This window comes from Petaurus breviceps, unplaced genomic scaffold (assembly GCF_028583685.1).
Source record: "Petaurus breviceps papuanus isolate PSGF00001 unplaced genomic scaffold, PetGlider_PUasm1.0 90822, whole genome shotgun sequence".
Taxonomy (NCBI): Eukaryota; Metazoa; Chordata; class Mammalia; order Diprotodontia; family Petauridae; genus Petaurus; species Petaurus breviceps.
Genome location: NW_027187351.1, coordinates 13,079,756 through 13,100,219, shown reverse-complemented (window position 1 = coordinate 13,100,219; position 20,464 = coordinate 13,079,756). Strand labels below are relative to the sequence as shown.

Genomic DNA, 20,464 nt, shown 5'->3' with positions numbered 1-20,464 from the left:
TGGTTTAGGAACTAATACTGTAAGCATACAATTCAAAGACTCCTTCATCTTTTACTTAAATTGGCCTCTAGCCCTTGTCCCTGATGAATTTTCTCAACAACCTCTGTACTTAAAGTTATCTCCACAACAACCTAAGAACAGCATTTTGTAGCCTCAAAAATGCATCCATATTTTTCATGTGGATTCTCAAAGCTCCCAGAGTGCATGGTCACACAGAACAAATGAGGACAAGTTGAGAAATGCCTATAACTTAATAGACCTGATTCTGCTGAGAGAGAAGAATTTAGAGATGCAAAAGCTTTTGAGGCCACCAGAGTAAAATAATAGAATAAAAAAAGCTACCTGGGCAAAGGTAATGTTTATTTTCTTATTTATTTTTTAGCTTTTTCTTATTTATTAGCTATATTATTTATTAGCTTTTTTTCCCTTTATCAAAAGGAAAATGATTCTTGATGCTTAGAGTGGTACTATGCAGTGAAACTTTACAGAAGTCTATAAAACTTGACTAACCAGGAGAAAGGTCAGTCTAAATTAGTGATAAGGACAAATTATAGAATTTTAGAGGCAGAAGAATTCTTCAGGATAAATGCAAGCCCTCTCATTTTTCTGGGATGGAAACTGAGTTCCAAGGAATTAAAAATGACTTGTCCAAGGTCATATAGGTAGAAAACTGCCAAACTAGGTCTAGAGCTTGGGTCTTCTAGCCCAGCACCCTCTCCACCATACCATTCTGCTTCCCTTTTTGAAAATTAGGTTTTATTAATCCAAATAAATTCAGCAAATCTTACTAAGTATTTCCATCTAAAAGACAATAATTAGCAACACCATTTGCTTATAATCATATAGTTAACAAGCACATGTTGAGTACTCCAAAGTTTGTTACATACTATGGGAAATCTATTTCTGTTTTCAAGGAACTTATAATCTAATAAAGTTTATATACTTCAAGAAGTTTAGGAAACAAAATTAATGCACATTAAAAAAAAATCATGTGACAAAGCTGTACCTATAATTTGTTGGTTAATACTGCTTCTTCAAGCTAATACTATTTAAATGGCTTATTTATTCATAGTAGGGATACAAACAAAGTGCTAAGAGTTTTAGAGGAAGAAGAAAATATTTTTGGCACGAGCCATTTAAAGTTTGTGTTCAGCCCCAATTCCAATGAATTATCATAAAATCTGAATTAATGGAGTAAAAATTAATGACTACTTATTGCATACACAAATTAGTGATGATGTTCTAGTTTTCACTATTTAAAATATTCATTTTGACTTGCTAAATGTTTATAAAAATGTCTAATTCCAATTCATTTTAGTGAAACCATGAAAAAGAAGCATCAGACCATACTGTAATGACTAAAATAAATTTTAGTTAAATTGAGCAAAACATTGTCAAACATCTACTCTTTGCAGGCTAATCTGTGAGATACAAAATACACAAAGATAAAATAAGATACACCACCTACATTTAAAGAATTTAACAGTCTAATAGATTGCACATTTCAGGCATTTTGTTTTTACTTTTATTACTTTTGATGCCTCCTTTTATTTATTTCAGACATCAAATCACTTTCCAAATCTTTCTTTCTGATATCCCTTGATTTTTTGTGCATCTCTAAGGATTTTCCCAGATCTAGAACTGTGATCCAAATGATTTGTTTAAACTAACTCTACCCTAGAACAGGCCCATACTGCCATCCTCCTGAACTCTTGCAATATACTTATAACAGACTGGTTGAATTGAATCAAATTGAATTTCTATCCCCTAGAGTTTGTAAAGAATTTTTACAATATGCCTTTGAGCATATTTATTATATAATCTAATGATAGAAAATCAGAAATGGTAAGGAAGGATTATATGATTAAATTTGAATGGGAATAATGTAAGCATTACAAATAGGTCAATAGAGAATAGATAGATACCTACATACAAACATACATACATACATGAATAGATAGATAAAAGTAAATATTCTAAGTACATAAAAATACCAAGTTATAGACTTTTAATAGAAATAACTTTTTAAAAGAACCTTGTTCTCTGCTAGTTGATGAAAATAATTTCTTTCTAGCCCCTCCACTGACCTTTGAAAACCCCTGTTTATTTTCTCCACATACCTACCACTACATCCATATACAAACATACCATACACCCACAATATGAACCAGAACTTCTAAAACAGATGCAGCCATTTCTGGGTTATAAGAGATTGTAAAGACAATCATGAGCAGTTCTCCTGAGGACTGCAGCTGTGAATAGCTTTAAGGACCTAATCACATTGTATAGTGAGCTCTCTATTCATCAATAAACTAAAGGAAAACATTCAAGAAACTAAAGCACCACATTAACAGAATATAACATAACAACTTATTACTAAGGTGGCCAGATAGTCTTAAGCATTCACCCCTAGTTCACAGTAATCACAATCTCCTCAGTCAATACAGAGTGTCCAGGGAAAGTCTTCTTGACTTGAGGCTGTCTTCCAATCATCCTTAAGCCAATCATCCTTAAGGAGTAGCAGAAAGTACAAACACCATCCAAACCTAGGTCACAGTAAGTCACAATCTTACTAGTTGATACAGAGTACTCAAGTAAAGTCCTCTTTCATCTTAAATTGAGACATTTCCAAACCCCATGACTCCTCTTACACAGGCTGACCACTCCCAGCTCTTGCCTGGATTCACAGGTAGATAGACAGCTCTCCCAGCTCTTGCCTGGACTCACAAATAGGTAACTCTATGTTCCTATTACATACCTCATTTTAGGGGGACTGCTCCACTCCAAGCTCTTTGAAGTTTCTGTTTCTAGAAACACAAAGCTTAACAGAGCTACAACAATAATTATACACATTAAGCTTAATAGTGCTATAATATTTACACACATTGGGGGCACTATCATCTCAACTCACTTTCTGTCTGACAAGGTAACACAAATCAACAGACAAAGCTTCTGTCTGAGAAATCAAACACAAATCAACAGTAAAGTACCAGGACTTCTGTAATAGCAGTAAAATCTTCTTTCAGGACTTCTGTAATAGTAGCAAAATCCTCTTTCAGCAAGCTCTTCCCACCATGGGCTCCATGTGATAACATTAGGCCTATTAAGGGAAGGGAAGGTCTCTAAACTCCCTTAGGCCTATTAAGGGCAACACAAAGCATTCTATTTCTAACAAAGACTTGATACAATCAAAGGCAAGCCTCAAAGGTACTTGAAAAACTGAAACAAGCAGCAAAGTACTACTTTGATTTCCATTACAGACACAATATAACAGAAATTAGAACTCTAGTTGAAAATTTAGAAGTTACTGTTAATAGCATTTGGTATCTTTTTTTTTTCACACATTTGTTATAATCCATAGCTGCAGTTAAGGTATTACAATTGATAGAGGATTGGACCTGGAATCAGGATGACTTGAGTGCAAATCCTCCTTTGCACATTTACTATTTGTGTCACCCTGGGAAAGTTATTTAAGCTTTCTCTACATGATTTTCCATCTGTAAAATGGAAATAGTATCTATCATCTATGGTTATTTCAAGCATAAAATGAGATATTTGTAAACCACTTTGCAAACCTTAAAACATTGCATTGCTACTGGCTGCTACTATTGATTCTAACAACAACCCACTCCCCCAAGAAATTGATTTTATATAATTCTGAAAAATTAGTTCAGTAATCTAATTAACTAAATCTCACATTCAAATAAAAGCTGACTCTTCAAAAAGTTGAAAGCAAAATAAAAGTGTATATATTTAAAGGTATGAAAAGTCTGAAATGGGAAAAAATGGTAAGATAGGAGGCATTCAATAGCTGATTAATAAATATTTGCCTTTTAGCATTCTCTTGCTTTTCAAAATATTGAGTAACGTGAATATAATAGTTCTTGAGTTTTCTTTTTCTATGGTATGGTGTATGTCAGAAAGTGGGGCTCTTAACCTTAAATTCTAGGCAGAAATTTCAATGGGTCCATGAGATTTTAGTGTGTCCATGAACTTGAATGGGGGAAAAAATAGACCTTTATTTTCCCTAAGACAGTAACTGAAATTAACTTTAAAATATAAATAAATTTTAAAAATAACTTTAAAATATTGTTGTGAGAAGGGCTCCATAAACTTTAGCTGACTGCTGAAGGCATCTATGACACAAATAGATTAAGAATCACTGCCAGAAAATAATTTTTTTCTAATTCAGTAACCAAAAATAATTTAGGTCTTGCTTGATTCCTTCCCCCACCTCTTTATTTTACTCACATTTTCTGTGTATTATTAGAGGTTCCATGTTACAGTGGAACAAATATTCAACTTTAGAATCAAAGAGCCAGGTTTCAGCCCAGGGCCTGTCACTAATTTGTTGCATGTCTTTGGCTTTTAGCAAGTCACTTTCATTATCATCATCATCATCATCATCATCATCATCCTTTTCTTTCTCTGTCTCTCTCTCCACCTTTCTCTCTCACTCTCTCTCCTCTTTAATAAAATGAGTGTTGGATGAAAGTCCACTTCTGATCAATAACTAACTTACCAATTTGTATCACCTGTAGTCTAGCTGGTCACTCGTAAATTAATTGACCCCCAAGCTTCTTGTTCCCTACCCATTTTCTAAAACGTCACAAGTTATTTGGCTGGTCCTACAACTTGTTGACATTTGTTATTGAGTAAAAATGAGCCACCAGCCCCTACATGACCTGAAAGCAGTTTCAGAGTCTCCAAGAATATTTAAGTCATGACAAAACCTACTTTATGGATTCCAGATTGACTTCCCTATAGAAAAATTACAGTGAAATATGTCAATTCTGGAAATTTTTTGGTCCATTTTCTTTCACATCAGAAGTATTTCTTTATGAGGACTAAAACTGACCAATTTCCACCAACTGTTCCTCTCATCATGTGGAAACATAAAATAATAAAATAGATATAGAGTGGATTCACTGCAGGTCAGAAACACCCAGATTTTTCCTAGTAATAATCATTATACTCTGGAGCTATCCCCAAAACCCCACAGTTTCCTGAAATGTGAGAGTCATCAGTTCAACTTCCTATTGTCCTTTTGATACATTCTGTGAGACCATGTTACCATATAAGCATTTTGATACTTTACTAACTAATCCCTGGCTAAGGATCCAAAGTTGATCCACCTAAGGCTGTGTTTCACTCTGTGTTAGTGTTAAAGAATAGTTTCTGTCTTTTTAAATTATATAATGCTGTAATTGAATTATTTTTGTTTAATTCTTCCTGTTTTTTTTTTTTTTGCCAGAGTTACCTCTTCCCACCCCCATAATTATCAAAAGTATGCCACTGGAGTATATTTATTGTCCCCAAATTATGTTAGACGTTCTGGATAAAAGTAAAATTACTCTTTTCCTTTGAAAATAATATTGAGAATAACTGTCATATTGTACTACAAAGACTACCTTGACTTTGATTCCAAAGATGGAATTTTGGACTGAACGGACAACTGTTCTGATTCAGTGTAATATTTTTAATTTTCTTTTTATTTTCCCATTCTCCTTTCTTTCCCTATCATTTAGAGGAATATACAGAACTTAACAAGGCACCCTAACTTTTCAGAGTTATAATAGAATCCAATTTATTCACTATTATCAAAGAGAGTATTCTGAATGTATCTGCCACTTTAAGTACAGAAACATTTGAAACATTAATCATTTTGTGGAAATATTTCTCAAAATGTATTTTGTATCTTCCTGTCTAGAGTATTAAATTGAGTAAAGAGATACTTCTGTACTTTAAAAGTTTACAATTTCATCCATGTTTAGTAGTCCCTCAACTCATGAAACTTACAAACCCTCTAAATCTGAGTAGGTGATTTTCAGCAGTTATTGTGGCAAAAATAGTTCTCATTCATTGGCCAAACTTTGGTTCTTAGATTATGCATATAGTTCATTACTTAGCCTGTGCTTAAAATTTTCCGAGCTTAGTTGTACCTATCAAAGCTTCACTTCATCAGACATATCCTTGAGATACTTGAGTAAAAATCTCTCCACCCCAAAACCCCTTCCAGAGGGAAGCACTGGATTAGCAACCTGGAGTGAAGAAAACAATTTCAAAGTACTAACTCTAAAACTATCTGTTGGACCTTGAGCAAGTCACTTAACCTTTCTCTATCTCAATTTCCTCATCAATAATAGCACCAGTATTACAGGATTGCTGTGACAAATGACAACATAGGAAGACAGATGGGCACAATGGATGGAGAATGGAACTTGGAGCCAAGATTACCTGAGTTCACACCTGACTTCAGATATTTACTCCCTGTGTGTCTCCCTAGGCAGGTCACTTAACCTCTGCCTCGGGTTTTGTTTTTTATTTTAATCTGTAAAATGATGATTAATAATGGCATTGACCTCCCAGGTTGATATGAGAATAAAATGAGTTCATATTTATAAAGCACTTTGCAAGCCATAAAGCACATTATAAATGCTGGCTAATATTTTAATGAATGATGCCCTTAATCAATCAAATAAGTCTTTAATAAGCCTCTGCTATGCATCAGGCACTGTACAAACCATTGAGGATTACCAGTAAAAAGAGTGAAATAATTTCTGCTCACAAATAGCTTATATTCTTAGAGAAGAGATAATCAAAACATATATAAATCTCCATAGCTTACCTATAAAATGAATGAATATGTATACCTATTGGTTTTTCACATTTGAATCTTTCATTTAGTTTCCATTGTTTTTTCCAGTAACAAAATGATTTGGTGAGTAGTTCTACAAAAGGTCATCCATTTTCAGGGTGGTCATACCTTCTCCTGTGTATTGAAAAGTCTAAATCTTCTCCCAACCTCCATACCCCTGTGCTGCTCAGATGCTTTATAATTTAGGATCATAGAATCTGCATTATAGAACTGAATGGGACCTTAGTGGTCATCTAATCAAAGGGTTATAGATTTAGAGTTAGATAAAACATTGTAGGCCATTGAGTCCAATATCTCCTTCTTTAGAATTGAGTCGTTAGATCCAAGTAGTTTAAATTACTTGCCTAAGACAACATAGGCAATAAATTTATTCAAAAAATAAATTTGAATCTAAGCCCTCTAGCTTCAGAGTCATTCCCTGATTCTTGACTATATTCTGAAATTTTGAGGTTGTTGTGAATCTGATTTCGAGATAAGTGAGAAGTTGCTTTATAAATACAATTCCATTTTTAATCTTCCATGTTTCATATTTAGTAATTTTTTAAAATTATATCTCTGGTTTCATTGATGTAGGAGGCTTCTGTTGAGGAACTTCCTCAACCACTGTGGATCAACTGACCCCTGCCACAGTTTTAGAATTACTTGTGTGCCAGCAGGTTAAATTATTTACCCAGAGTCCTGAAAATAATATGTGTCAAAGTTAGGACTTAAATCCAGGATTCCCTTATAGGAAAGTCAGTTCTCTGTTCATTACAACACATGGTGCTCCTCTGAAGCAGACACATTGTGTGTGTGTGTGTGTGTGTGTGTGTGTGTGTGTGTGTGAGTGTGAGTGTGAGTGATATATAGCTCAGGTTTCAAACTTTGCTACTCTTTTAGTTCTAGAATTCTTTAGCTCTTGGTTCACATAAAAGCCTTAATTAGGATGTAAATATGGAGTAATTTTCCTAATGATTCCCTTGGCTATCCACTGCCCTATTCCTCACATGCACATATGTATATACTTATAGCAGATTTGCATGCTGCTAATAAAAGCACAGTGTTCCAACAACTAACCTCTTCTCTCTTCAAAATAGTTTTCCTTCTGAGTGCTCATTCTGTTGTATTTGAACAGGTTTAACACTGGCAATGTTCTATAGCCTTACTGTCCACTGGTGAAGATCAACAGTGTTAGCCTTTCAGAGTATTAATTTATTTTTTTTTTTTGTTCTTGGCCAGGTACTGCGTCTACTGCTCCATTGTTGAAAAAGAAAAATATTACATGTATTTTACTGTCTTTCTTTTATTCGTAGCACAAGAAGAATGGGCCCCAACCCGTTCCAGCCTAAAGGCACCACCTCCAAGGGCAGCCAGAGGGGGATACAGGGAACACCCCTATGGTAGATATTGAAGGTCTTCCTCATCTGTGACCTCACCTCAAAGACAATTAATAGCCTGTGGTCTCCACATAAACAGCAACAAGACAAGTAATAGTCCATTTCTTTTCTATCCTAGGGATTACTGCTCATGATTACTCCCTGTACTTCTTGTGTATTTCTTCCTATACTGTTGGCGTGACATTGACATTAGTATTATTTTATAATACGGACTTAAGAGACTTTTGGCAAGCATCGTCTATAAACCATTCAGTAGGATGCTATACTCTTGGTTGTTTTTCATTGTTGTGTGTATTTTATTTCATTTTATTTTTTATTAAAAGAAAAAGCATGAAGCTGTTACCGGATCTTGAGTTTCTACCAACTAGCCGAGGTTGAGCTTTGTTTAGGGTTGCTAAAAGATTGTAATATGATTTTTGAACTAGATGATAATCAAGATGTAGATAAGCTGTTTTAACCTGTCTTTTAATATATGTTAGTTAGATGAAGATGTTCGATATTCAGTTTGTAAATTTAATTTTAAATGCTGTTTTAATGGGGTTGAAAACAAGCAGCTACTGTATGTATGTAGCTAACTGAATTTGTTCAGTGTTTTAACCTGTATTTGTTAAAAAAGAAAAAACCACATAAAGTTCCATGTGTAAGCTTCTCTAAATAGGAAACCACAATTTTGTCAAATATGTTTGCCATAATTTGTCAATAAAGCTGAAACCTTTTGTAACAAACTAAATTTGGAATTACTTGTTTTCTAGCTTTAAATGCCTGCTTTATTTCTTCTTCAAGAGATGCCTAAAATGTTTTCTATTTAAAATTACAAAAATGAACCCAAGTCTGTTTTAAGAATTTTGTGTAAGCCTTTAAAAATTGTATCAATAACTTCTGGTTGTTAAATAATTTAAAAGTTAACAAACTAAACTGTTACATGAATCATGGTTAGTAAACACTAATGTATAACATGTTAATGGAAAAACTGGATTTAGAATAATAAATGGATTTTAAACTATCCTCTAAGCTTTATCTTGCTAAACACAAACTCTGATTGACTTGTTTGTATTAGCATGTCTCACGTGAGAATGTAATGGAGTATAAAGAGGTAAGATTACCACTTACCACTGTCTAAATGCCTAGTTCTTCAACCTTTGAGTTTCCCCGCACATTAAATATCCCATTCAACATGTAAGCATTGCATAGATTCACTTTCTTGTTTTCACTCTGAGGAGTGTGTTGACGGCATTTGCGTAGTTTCTAATAATTTGTTTTGACAAACAAATCATCAGTGTCACTGGCCAGTTGTTGCTATTCAACCTCAAAAACTTTATTTGTAATTTTCAGTGCTAAATATCACCGCCCTTGAAGGCAGTTTAGAGGGCTGATATTTCTTTTGAGACTATCAGACTTGATGGCTGATGATTATTAAGGAAATATGTCGCAGGACTCAAAGGATGACTAAACGTTAAACAGGTAACACTAATAGTAACTCTGTAATTTTGAGTATGCAACAGTAATGTTAAATATTCTCAGTTATTAAGTTACTGATAGTTAAAAAAGTAAACCTACAAAAATATAACAAATAGGTTCATAGGCTATTAAAACAACTAATTAACATTAACTAGAGGCACCAAAATTATTTTACAATATATAACCCTCAAGGTAATAAACAGAACTAAAATTAGCAATAATAGTAATGCAACTCTTGCTAACATCAAATATATAACCTAAATTTTGATGGAGAAAAAAAAAAAGTGAAAGACTTGATAGTAGGGATGGATGCCAAAACTGTTAATCTTTTAAAATACAGTTTTTTTGTTTACAGTGGCTTTTTGTCAATGTGATTGGTTTACTTTTTTGATGCGAATAAAGCATAGATATATTGCTGTTCAGTTTGTGAACAAAAATCTCTTGCAGCTGGAGTTGCATGCTAATAGCTTTTTGAAGCGTGTCCTGTCATCTGAAAGTGAATTTTGGTAGCACTGGCTTAAGTTGAATACTGTTGGGTTACATTCACTGTTTATTCTGTCTCACTGTTCCAGGTTTCTACAAGCAAAGGGCAGATAACTGAGCAGCAGATGTGATGTGTTAGGAAGTATTCAGGTAAGCTTCCCCACCCCCTCTACTTCAAAATATGTCTTCCTCCACAAAAGAATGTCACAGCTTGATATGACAGGAAGCATGTACATTATAGGCTGCCTGCTACAATTCTGGTAAAGTTGAGATTTCTGCCAAATAGGCAGCTGTTTTATATGTCCTTTAAAGTCAGTGGTCTTTTCTAAATACTTGATGCTAATTAAGTTTAACATTTAATGGGAACAATTTTCTGCAAATAAAAATTTAATAGTTTTAAAGCCAATGGTTTTTAATACCTGATGCACGTTGGTCTGTGAGTTATACTTATTTTCACTTCAGTGATGAAAGGCTAATGATTAATGTGTAAAGTTGGGAAAAGCCTATGATACAATAGAAGGAGAATTGGCTCTGGAATCAAAGACACTGGTTTCAAATTCTGCCTCCAAGTTTTATCTACTGTGTGACATTGGGTAAGTCCCTTACTTTTCTAGACCTCAGTTTCCTTATCATATAAAAATGAGGGAGGTAGACAGATTAGGTCTCTAACTTCCCTTCCAGCTCACGGTCTGGGATTTTATGATAAAGAAATGATAATAGTTGTTTTAAATGGAGTGACTAGGTTGGTCCTTTCATGTTTTTCTCTTAGTTCAAGCCTAGTATAGAAAGCTCTCTAATTAAAAACCATCTTCATTTTCACCAAAAATTTCAGCCATTTCCATTAGTTATACTTTTACTGATGATAAGCCCAAAGTTTTCCACCAAGGGAGGTGCTAAGAAGGTAAAAATAGAAATGAATTTCCCCCTTGAAATATACCTATTTCTGAAAAACATCAATTTTATGTCTTCTTTCTTCTCTCAAATTGCTTATGGGTAGAAAAGAAAAAGAAAATATCATTTGTCTTTTCACATGATAAACTTTTTCACTCTTCTAGCTTGTTAAAATGGCATTTGAGATATAATGAGTTTCAAAAAAGTCATTTCTGCCTTAGTACAAGGGAAAAAGAGCTCCAGAGTCAAAGAAGGTGTTCCATCATGCATTAGAAACAGAAAAAAAAGTCCACTTCCCATGTAAGGTATGAAAGCTAAAGTGTGTCCTTAGACATTACAGGAATCATTTGCTTGTTTCTATATGGGGAGGGGGAGAGGGGAGTAAGCTTTAAAAACAATCACTTATCAGAAAACATTGATTTACCTATCAGTTGTAGGGCTTGACCACCTATTGTTCTCAAACACCAGTCCTCCAATCATTCCTTAAGTGCAGGACTGGGCTTCATGAAAGAGAGCAATTAAACAAATAAAAAAGACTTTTGATTCCTGCCAATCACTAAGCCAAAAGAACTAGGAAATGCACCTCACCATACTCTGGCCACTGGGGATGAGGATGACTGTAGGATATTCTGGGAAAGAACAAAAGACACAAAAGCAAATTCCAAGTGAGAAATTCCTTTTCATCTTGGGCATTGCAGTAACTGGTCTGATCTAGATCAATCTAATCCCCCAAGGGTGAGCAGACTCAATTCTCAAAGCCTATGACCTCTTATGACTTCTCTAAAACATCATCAGAGACTGAATGGAAAGAAACAAATATCTGTCATGCCTTTTGCATGCCAATGACGTCCTTCTAAGAATTTTTTTCCCCTAGAAATTAACCCCAGGATTGAATCCCTAAATAATCTGGAATAAAGAGTGTCACTGAACATATCACTAAACTACTTATACACACATATATTGACACACACAAAATACACCTATAACCATGTGCACATATAAGAGGCATTTTGGCATAATTGAGACATAGCTATCCTTGGAATCTGGAAGATACTCTAAATTCCAGGTGTGATTCAGACACATATGGGCTGTGTGATCCTAGGCAAGTCATTTAACTGACTTCTCTGTGCCCCTAGGAAAAAGGAAAAGAATATGTATTCAACTGTACCACCTTTGATTTCAGTGATTTAGGAAACCTGCCGCATAAGAGAAACTCCCTCACACAGCCACAACTTAAGTCCTAAAGAATTGTCTGGGGTATTGAGAGTTTAAGTGATTTGCCCAATGTGGCATTAGAGGGTCTTTAAACAGAGATAGGTTCCTGACTCTGAGGCCTTCCTGACTCTGTCTTTCTCTGTTTCTTTGTCACTCTCTGTCTCTCCCTCTCTCACTCTTTGTCTTTCTCCTTCCTTCTTTCTCTTCTTCCCTGTTTTTCTTCCCCTTTTTCTCTCCTACATTTCTCCCCCCACACCTATAACTTCATGACTTTTGAATGGGTTCTTCATTGTTATAAAAATGCATTTTAAATTAAATAATATCTAAAGGAATTTGAAATAGTCTTTACCAAGAACAGGAAATTAAACATCTATTGCTGATAACATTGTTCATCATTCTCTAGTAACTAAAGTTTAGACTGTGTAATTAATGCAGATAGTAGATGATATAGATATAGATATAGATATACAACCAAATAAGATTCTGCAAAAATGTGCTTTTTTTCCCCCCTCCAGTTATGGAAAGGCAGTGAGGTTGTTAGGAAAAGCCCTAGACCTTCAGTCAAGAAACATGGATTTGAGGAGTCCTGACTGTGCTACTTTAATAGCAGTGTAACTTAGACAATTGACTTCAGCTCTGGAAGCCTTCATTTCCTCCTCTGTAAAATATGAACAAATGTTATTTCAGAGCCAACCTCAGAGGATAATTGAAAGAAATCTAAATTGTAGACGTGATATAGGTTACTGTTATTAAAATATTTCTTGACAAAAAATTAGTATTTGTGTAGATGAATTTATAGGGCATGCCTGTGGATGCTGTGTGTGTGACCTCTTTTAAGCAAAAGGGTATTATTCAAAAGAGTAACATAGTACTTTACTAAATTCCCCTAAGAGAAGCTGACTAAATAATATAAAAAACTCAAGGTATTATTCTTCTTAAAATATAACCAATAAAAATGTTATCACTTGATATAATTTACTCATCTAGAGATGATATGACATTTTCAAATCCTCAAGATATTATTTAGGATCCACTCCAATTTAATCCAAAACACATTTATTAAAACTCTACTAGGGGCAGGCACAATACAAGGCATTTTGCAATCTAAAGTGCAATGGAAAAAAAATTTGTTCTGTCCTCTCAAAAAGCTTGCATTCTACTGGGAGAACACATATTAACAGAAAAGTGAATATATGATCATTTTAGGAGGTCATAGTCTATTCCTATGTATATTACCATAGCATCTTACATATCTTCAATTTGAACATATTAAATAAATTGGAAATGTGATTTTCTTTCCAGGCCTTAGATAGCCTATGTATATCTTTTATGACATTATAACTTTCTGCATTATAGTTATTTTATATTTTTCACATACTCTAGGCCCACATATTTTTATACCCCAACCAGGTCAAGATTCCAAGTGCCTTGAGGGAAAGAACTATGTCCTTATTATCTTTTTATCCAGGCTAGCATCTGGCATGGTGCTATGCATATAGCAGGAACTTAATGAATGAAGAATAAATATATGAAGTATGAATGAAGAAGACAAATGTATATTGAAAAGAAATAATACATTTGAGATGCTATCCTTTAAAGTCTTTAGGTCCTTTTTTTTCTTTTATTTGCAATAGAAAAACCTGGAGTTGAAAGCCTCAGATATTGTATATCCTCTATGATTTTGTCAAACTACCAAGTAATTTCAGGTTTATCACATTTTAAGTGCACCAAATGTCATATATTTTCTTCATTCTAAAAATGCAATGTATGAGTCTAAAGTGCTATCTAAAATAGCTGCATGTTTATCAGATTATATGCGTCCTATCTTGTTACTGTACTACAAGCTAAATTGCCTAGAAATATGTAAATTTAGATAGTGTCATGTAGGGGTAATATTTTATAGCACTTCAATACATGGCTAAATTATTTCCCACAACTCAAAAAAAAAAAAAGGACAAATCTCTTCAATTGATATATTTTGGAAAGAAGGTTTGGGGATTGAACAATTAAGGGAAAGAAAATTATTTTTGGAAAAATTGCACACACGAGAGATTAAAATGGTATTTCCTAATTAGAAAGGTCATTCCTTCTCAAAATGCAATGAATTTTCACTGCATGATGTAAATCACCTATTAAAGGAACCATTTTGTCATTTCTTTCTGACAACTCATTGAAGGGATCTGTTTACTTGAATTACCTTCCATCTCTAAACACTGTTAGACTGGACTCTGTCATCCTCATTAGATATTCAGTTTTCCTTATGATAAGCCAAGATTTGCCATCTTGAAATATTGGCCATGTTAGAAAGTATTTAGATACTCTCTTGCTAAGATAAAAACTCTTTGAGAAAAAGTATTGTTTCATTCTTTGTATTTTTATTCCCAATGTCTAACACAGTCTGGCACAAAGTAGATGCTTAATAAATATTTGTTAAAGTTGAAAAATAACTAATATATTAATTTGAAAGAATACACATTTTAAAATACCTTATTGATATAGTTAATTAATTTGGTTATGTAGATTGGATTTAAGTACCATACAACAAGCCTAGAAGAGTTGTAGATTTGAAAAATATTTTTTCCTTATCTTGCTTCTAAGAAAGTTTTCTATCTTTAATGAATTGGCATATTTTATTTGAAAAAAAAAAACTAGCCAATGGGCCATTTGTTATTATACCTCCCCAACTTTAGTATCTTTTTAATTCTTTAATTTTGTTTTCTTTGAAATACAGTCATGCAATATCTTCCTTATACTCTCATCTTTAATATAAAAGAAAAATAACCTCAAAAAAATTTGGCTGGAAGTCACTTTTATAGTATATGAATTATCAGTGTTCTAAGTACAAAATAATATTGCTATTTTCCACCTAATCAATGTTTTACCTAAAATCCCTAGTTTTTTACTCTGTTCTCCCCTTTCATCTCTATCTTCTGGCTTCCCTGACTTTCTTAAAATCTTACCATCTGCAAAAGGCCTTACTAGTCCTCCATAATTTAAGTGCTTTATTCATTTATATTATCTATCTCCAATTTATCTTCTATCATCTCCTTTGTAACTAGTCAGTTGCATATGGTCTCCCCTATTAGACTATGAGCTCTTAGAGAGTAGAATTGTTTTGTTTTCATTTTTTAAACTTTTTTTGTATCCTTATCATAGTGCTTGCCACTTTAATAGGTACTTAATACATGCTTGTTACCTTGAGGACTTGAATTGGTACCATGGTACCTGTTGTAACCTAGGTATAAATATAGACACCCCCTCAGTTAAAGTCCTCCTACATTGCTTCATTGTGGCATGAAGATGATCTGGGGTTCTTGAGGGCTAGTCCAAGAGATCACAAGGTCTTACATATCCTACCAAACCAGAAAGACCATTGGTAAAGATCCAGCAGTATTTCATGATTGTAGTTGAAGAATGAGATCGACCAAATTTGGAAAGATTCTTCATCATGTTGACCATGGAATAATGACTTTTAAAAATCAGAATTATCCAAGATAATCAACTAGTTTTATAGAGGTTTTGATCTATGTTTGTTGAAGAAGTAGCCACACTGATGAAAGCACAGATCCAAGAAAGTAGGGAATAGTAACATTTTACTGTGGTTGTGTAATGGTCCCATAGATTTTTATGAGAATGATATACTTTTGACATATTACAATCATGTAGAATATATAGGCATATAATAAATATTGTTTATAATTTGTTAGAATATTCATTTCGTAAAATCTCAAAGTTGACAAGGACATTAGAGATCAATTATCTTAACCAATGCCTGAACAAGCATCCCTTCTACAATGACATTATAATTAATAAATAATAAATTTGCATAGAACTTTAAGGTTTGTGATGTACTTTACTTATATTATCCTCTTTGATACTCACAACAACCCTTTGAGGTAAATATTATTATTCTCATTTATAGATAATGAAATTGAGTCTGAGAGAAGTTAAGTGACTTGTCTAGTCACACAATTCATAATTGTATGAAGCAAGATTTGAACTTAGGTCTTCCTGATTCTAAGTTCAGCACTCCATTCAGTGTGCTACTGTGTGACTAGCATTCATCCCATCTTCATTTAAAGACATCCAATAAGAGAAACTCCATCTCCCAAAGCAGTGTATTCCACTTTGAGATAGTCCTAAATCACATATTTTTTCCCTTCTACTTTATATCTAGCTTAAAATTATCTCATTGTAACATCAACAAATTACTATAAATCTGTTTTCTGGAGTCAAGCAGAAAAAAAAATCAAAGCTTCATTACATGCGATATGTCTTCTATATACTTGTAGGAAGTTACCCCATCCTACTCCCTTTTTCCCTTCTCCAGTCTAAATATCACTACTTCCTTCAACACAGTCTTTTTATTGCCATCTAACATCCTGGTCACCTTCATTTGGATCTTTTCCAATTCATCGGTGTCATTCCTGAAATGTCCCAGTCCCCAATTGAAACACAAGAATACCAATGTAATCTAATCAAGGAAAGGTAGAGCAAGATTTCTCTATATGCTTATATATGTGCATGTTATATTTCCCAGAATAAAATGAGCTTCTTAATACAGTTCCTAGAACATAGTAGATTCTTGATCAATGGTTCTTTATTAACAACTCTCTAGACATGTAGACTATGCCTCTTTTAATGAAGCCTGGTTGTTTTGTTGTTATTTTTCTAGAAAAGTAGCAGTTTATGTGTATAAACATCTCACAAGGACTTAAAAAAATTGCATTTTTTTTAAAAGTGTTCTAAAATGAGACTGGTTTCATATTTTCAAGTCTGTGGAATAACATCGGAATACCTCTTCCACCACCACCCACCCCTATACTCCCTCCTCATCTCCAAAAAGTAGAGTTTGCATAGTTAATTCATTCAGTTCATCCAATGACAATATGATGAATGCCTAATATGTGTAAGGCACTACACAGAGAACTAGTTTAGGTATTAGATTATTTCTTGATATGTTGAGAGGGATTTTTTTAATTCCACATGTAAAAAAATATTCTTTTTCATTAATTTCCTTAAGATTTATGTACAACATATTCAGTAACTATTAAGTGACATTAAAGCATACTAAATTTGACAAAACAGGATATTGAATCATTTACCATTTGTAACTGAATGGCCTATAGAATGATATAATCCTTAATTGACATATAACCTGTTCTGAGTAACTTTGCATGCCATATAGCCATAGGTATCTCAGCTACACATCATTCTGTTTGTGATCTAGGAGTCTATAACTGGGAAACCTGTTTATTTAAATAAGGATATCCTTAACCTATGTTTCTTACAATTGGATTTATGTTCAGGCACATTGAATCACAACTCATGCTGATAAATCATTACTATAACAATTCATACCACCTATTATCACACTCCCAAATTCCACCTGTAGTCATGGTGAGGCAAGGATCCTCATCCTTGGAATTCAGTCCATACCCAAGTTAGCAGAGATGCACTCACCTATTCTGCAGAACAAAGAGGGTTCTTTGTTTTGTTTTAGTATGTACAAACACACATATGTTTATGATACACACATATACATGTGTATATATGTATATGTCTATATACTATATAGATATGGATATGTATCACCCATGATATGATAGGCATTTTGTTAAGTGCTTTTTATACATTATCTCATTTAATCCTCACAAAAACTCTGAGAGGAAGGTGCTTTTATTATCTCTATCTTACCTTTGAGGAAATTGAGACAAACAAAGATTAAGTGATTTACCCATGGTCACAGCTTCTAAGTGTTTGATGACAGATTTGAACTCATGCCTTCTTGACTACAGACCCTGTGCTCAACCCAGTGCACTACCAACTGCCTCTAACCAAAAAGTAAGAGTGTGTGTGTGTGTGTGTGTGTGTGTGTGTCTGTGAGTGAGTGTGTGTGTTGATGGAAAGGGATAGGGAAATGATGCACACCTATGATTCTTCAAAAATGGGAACAATAACTCATCTATAACGTGGAATCTTTGAGAGTTTCCTATGGAAAACTAAGAGGGTAAGCAACTTGTCTGTGCTAACACTGCTAGTGATAGTAGATGACAATCATTCAATCAACAAACCTCTATTAAGTGCCTCCTATATTCCGGCCACTGTGCTAGGTGCTGGGAATACAAATACAATGTATTAAGCAATCCCTACCTTTTTCTTTTAAGACTAGGTCACCTTCTATCACCCTGATGGGAATTTCATGGACTCCTCCGGAGCCTATTCCCATTACTGATTAATTCCAATTCTGTCCTAAACTGATTTGCCCCTTCCTGGACAACCTGGTGCCCACTTCCAGGATCTCACTATGTTGATGCAGAGCTTACCCAAAACACTGGTTCAGTTTAGCCCTAATACAGTTCAGAATTCCTGAGCTTCAGAGCTCTACAACCTGCAGCTTCCTTAGTTAGCTAGGAACAAACCCCTACTTTCAAAGAGCTTACCTATGGTGAGCAAGTAGATACATATGTAAGTTATATATAAAGGGAATGAGATAGCGACTAAACTTATAACTTCATTGGCATAGGGAATCCCCAGGTGAAGAAATTTCCTCTACCAATGCAATTTGGCAATTTCTTGGCATCTTATATTGTCAGAGGGTTGTAGAACAAAGAGATTAAGCAGCCTACTCAGTCACATAGCCAAATGTGTCACACAGATCTGGAATGTAGATCATTCTGGGTTCACAACCAGCTCACTACATACTATACCATACTATAAATATAGACAAACACAAGGGAATTAAAATACAAAGTATATAGAGGGGCTAAGAGGGAGACACTGAAATTTGAATGGATCAAAAAAGGATTCATATAGACGTTGTAAAGCTTGAACTGTCTTGAGGGAAGAGGGGAATTCCTTGAGAGGTGACTAGAAAGTACATTCCAATGGTCAATGCAAAGGCATAGAAATAGGGGATGGAGTGATGAGGGTGCAAAACAGAGAAGACAACAGTTTGGCTCTGTGAAACAGAGTGCAGGGGATGGAGAAATGTACAATACAGTTGAAAAAATAGATTGGGTCAAGTTCATGAAGGGCTTTAAAACCTAAAGAGTAGTTTATTTTCATTCTAGAGGTAATAGAGAGATAATTGAATTTGTTGATTAAGAAAGTGACAAAATTATGCTTAAGAAAAAGCATTTTATCTGGATAAAATAGAGTGAAGAAAGACTTGGGTCAGGGAGATCACTTAGGCAGATCACAAGGGCACAATTGCACCCACTACTTCACATTTCCTTTGGTGTCACCATTAAATAAAAAAAATTTCCAGGATAAGAGGTAGTATTGACAGTAGGAGGCATTTGGGTGGGTCAATGGGTGAGAACATCAAGAAGTGAGATCAAACCCTACTTCAGATCCTTCCTAGTTGTGTGGCCCTGACCAAATTACTTAACTTTTCTCAGCTTCAGTTTCTCACCTATAAAATGGAACCAATAACAGCACTCAATTCATAGAGTTGTTTCAGCAATCAAATGTTTTCATACGTGTATAGGGCTTTGTAAACTTTAAAGAATTATACAAATAAACAGTAACAGTAGCAGCAGCAGCGGAAGTGGTGGTGGTGGTGGTGGTGGTGGTAGGGCTAGGGGTAGTAGCGGGGGTGGGATATTTAATATACTAAAGATATTAAATATCTACTTTACACAGATTTAGTCATACCATATCTTATAAGTTGAACTCAATCCTGTAAGATTTTATAAAGGACAGTGACAAACTGGGACACCTCAAAAAGAAAATGACCAGGAAATGAGAGCTCAAGACATCTATCACATGTGGATTAGTTGAAGAAACTAGTTATATTTAAGTTGAAGAAGACCTATAAGGAGAGCAACACATTAGCTATCTTCTGTCTTCAAGTAGATAGCTTGGCATAGTCTTTTCTAGATTTGAAGGGCTGGGGTCCAAATCCTACCTCTGATTCTTCCCACCTTTATGATATTGTACAAGTCATTTTACTTCCCTAGGCCTCAATTTCTGCATCTGTAAAATGAAGGAGTTGAACCAGATGGTCTGCTGGGTCCCATCCAGATTTCAATCTGTGAGTATGATCCTAAGTATTTAGGTGGTTTTAATGGAAGAGGAATTCAACTTGTTCTGTTTATTGGTGAACAAGAGGAAGATTTAATATCTATAGGAGAAAAAGTACTAGAAGTAGAGTTGTCCAAAAATAAAGTAGGTTTTCTCATTAACTCATGGCTTTCTTAGAGGTTTTCAAGCCTACTTGTCCAATTCGTAAAATTATCACTTAGAGGGAATTCCTCTCTACGCAGGGGTTGGAATGGGTGACCTCTGAAGTACCTTCTACTTCTAGGATTCTATGAACTGTATTACTTTTTAAGGTTTAACTATAGTAAACTAGTTTCATTTGTTTTTTTTTTTCAGT

The 20,464-nt window shown here is 34.3% G+C and overlaps 1 protein-coding gene across 4 annotated transcripts in view; it reads left to right on the top strand.

Moving 5' to 3' along the window:
* KHDRBS2 (KH RNA binding domain containing, signal transduction associated 2) overlaps window positions 1-20,464 on the top strand; it is an 890,357-nt gene that overhangs the window by 786,967 nt on the left and 82,926 nt on the right. For 3 of the 4 annotated variants that reach the window (XM_069070694.1, XM_069070693.1, XM_069070695.1), the window contains one exon: window positions 7,951-9,037. In XM_069070694.1, the coding sequence (XP_068926795.1) occupies window positions 7,951-8,048 (98 nt within the window). In that variant the 3' untranslated portion in view covers window positions 8,049-9,037. Of the gene's footprint in view, window positions 1-7,950; window positions 9,038-10,064; window positions 10,126-20,045; window positions 20,120-20,464 lie in introns of those variants that run through there. The other variant, XR_011164972.1, reaches the window with a different exon arrangement.